Source organism: Pteropus vampyrus, unplaced genomic scaffold (genome assembly GCF_000151845.1).
Source record: "Pteropus vampyrus isolate Shadow unplaced genomic scaffold, Pvam_2.0 Scaffold414, whole genome shotgun sequence".
NCBI classification, from domain to species: Eukaryota; Metazoa; Chordata; class Mammalia; order Chiroptera; family Pteropodidae; genus Pteropus; species Pteropus vampyrus.
Window position 1 is genome coordinate 97,009 of NW_011889195.1, and position 1,981 is coordinate 98,989.

At 64.7% G+C, this 1,981-nt stretch overlaps 1 protein-coding gene across 5 annotated transcripts in view; it reads right to left on the minus strand.

Annotated features, from left to right (window-relative positions):
- The window catches only part of PBX1 (PBX homeobox 1), a 269,022-nt gene that overhangs the window by 15,422 nt on the left and 251,619 nt on the right, over window positions 1–1,981 (minus strand). For all 5 annotated transcript variants that reach the window (XM_011380903.2, XM_023523794.1, XM_023523798.1 and 2 more), the window contains one exon: window positions 334–423. In XM_011380903.2, the coding sequence (XP_011379205.1) occupies window positions 334–423 (90 nt within the window). The remainder of the gene's footprint in view (window positions 1–333; window positions 424–1,981) is intronic.

A 1,981-nucleotide genomic window follows, 5' to 3' on the forward strand; every position in this document is an offset into this window, starting at 1 on the left:
GCCACTGGTTGTCCTCCCTGGGTTCCCAGGCCCAGCTCGTGGCGACGCTTCCTACCGCCGCCGCGCTAGGTGCCACCTGTTCGGCAGCTCCTCTCGGCCGGACGCATGTGGCCGCAGGTGCCATGCGGACACTGATCGCGTCTGACAGCCCGAGACTCCAGCTGCCTGCATGAAGCCACCCAGTCGCCACGTCTTTGAGGGTCGAATCCTGCCGAGGGCGTGACCGGCACGGAAACGAGAACCGAGACGAGTCCTACTAAGCGGCACGCCGAGCCCGGCAGCTCTGACATAATTGGCGGGGACAGAACACAGACAGAGGGGCTGTTGGCTTACGCTGATGCCTTGCGGGCTGTACATCTGACTGGCTGCGAGTCCGTCACTGTATCCTCCTGTCTGGCTGATAACATGGCGAAGAGTATCCACCTAGACAGATGAACAACAACAAAGAGGAAGTTAGTCGGGGCACGCAGGGCAGCGGGCGCGTCACCGTCGCGCGGGCCACGCCAAGGCCAGCACTCCGCAGCCTTTCCCCGCAGCTCCGTGGGGAGGAGGCTCCTCTCTGAGTTCCGCAGGTGGGACAGGGAGGCGGGGACGGAGCTGGGGCGCCCACCGGAAACGATCAACGGTGCTTCGTGGGATGGCGGGGCCTGGCGGGGCTGCGGGGACGGAGGGACAGAGTGCAGCGGACGTCCCTTCCCCTCAGATCAGCCCAGATCACTGCCCACTCGCTGGGTCTGCTGCAAAAGCCACGGTTCTGAGTAGAGGGGACGCGCTCGACCAGCCACCTCGCGGGGACAGCCGTGCGTCTGAGGACCGAGCTGACGGCAGCTGTCTGGTCATTTCACCAAAGTCTGGCCGCGCCTCCTCACACTTGTGTCCGGGCTGTTTCCCGAGTGAGGGGCTGAGCCACGGCCAGCTGGTCTTCTCCAGGCACGTAGTGCTTCGTGTCCCACGTGTGTGGTGGGACATTGGGTCCGCACGGCCTGGAGTCCCCTGGTACTCCTGACCCACAGCCTGCCGCCTTCCCCTGCCGCCAGGGCCCGTGCCGGGGCCGGAGGACGGCGTCCTGAGGGGTGGCGAAGGCGAGCTGCTCACGAGGGGCCACCGAGGGGTCATGCCACACGCCTGAGTCACGCCTCCCATCGGGGACAAAGACTCATCACCAGAACTCAAGTCCTCGCACCTTCGGGAAGACTGAGAAGAGGTGCCCGGTCGCCTGGCTGGGTGTTTCTAAAGATGCACGTGGAGACGCGGGCTACTAAGGCATCTGCCGGCTCACTCGGCGCCTCCACACCGGGCAGACGGTGAGCGTGAAAACCCACGACAGCAGGGAGCCGGGGGAGCGGGGCAGGGCCGAGCGCCTCCTCCCTGTCCTTCGGGGAACAGAGAAGACGCGGGACCGCTGCCTGCTGAGCCCGGTCCCCTGGCCCTGGGCTTCCTCTCCTGGCCCCGCCTTCCTGCCGTGACTGACAAGCCAGAGCCAAATGCACTCACAGAATGTGGACGCGGTTCCCGTGACAACGGCTGTCTTTGTTTTGGTTTGGTTTGGTTGTTGGTCAGTTTTTGTCTCTACGTGTCCCCCGCGCGCTCTCTCTCTCTCTCTCTCTGGACAAGGAGCAGAAGCGCCAACAGGACTGAGGCTCTCGGCCGCTAGCGCATTCGCCTGCCGCACATCGGCTGGGTCCCTACCTGTGATTGCACGTTGGCTCCAACCTGGGCCCCTTGGTAAGAGTCCCCATTGAGTGACTGCACGCTCATGAACAGATCTCCAGAGTTTGACATGTTAAAAGAACTGGAAGAACCTGAAAGGAAAGAGCGAGGCACCGGATCACAGAAAGGAAGAGGCCCGACCCCCGCAGCCGACGGCCGAGAGGAAGCGCGCCATGCAGAGCGGCCCCACGGGCAGAGGGTGAGATCGCGACGCCCGGCAGCCGGAAGCAGCGTGGGGAGCAGAGCAAGCGCGGAGGGAGCGTGCGGCCCG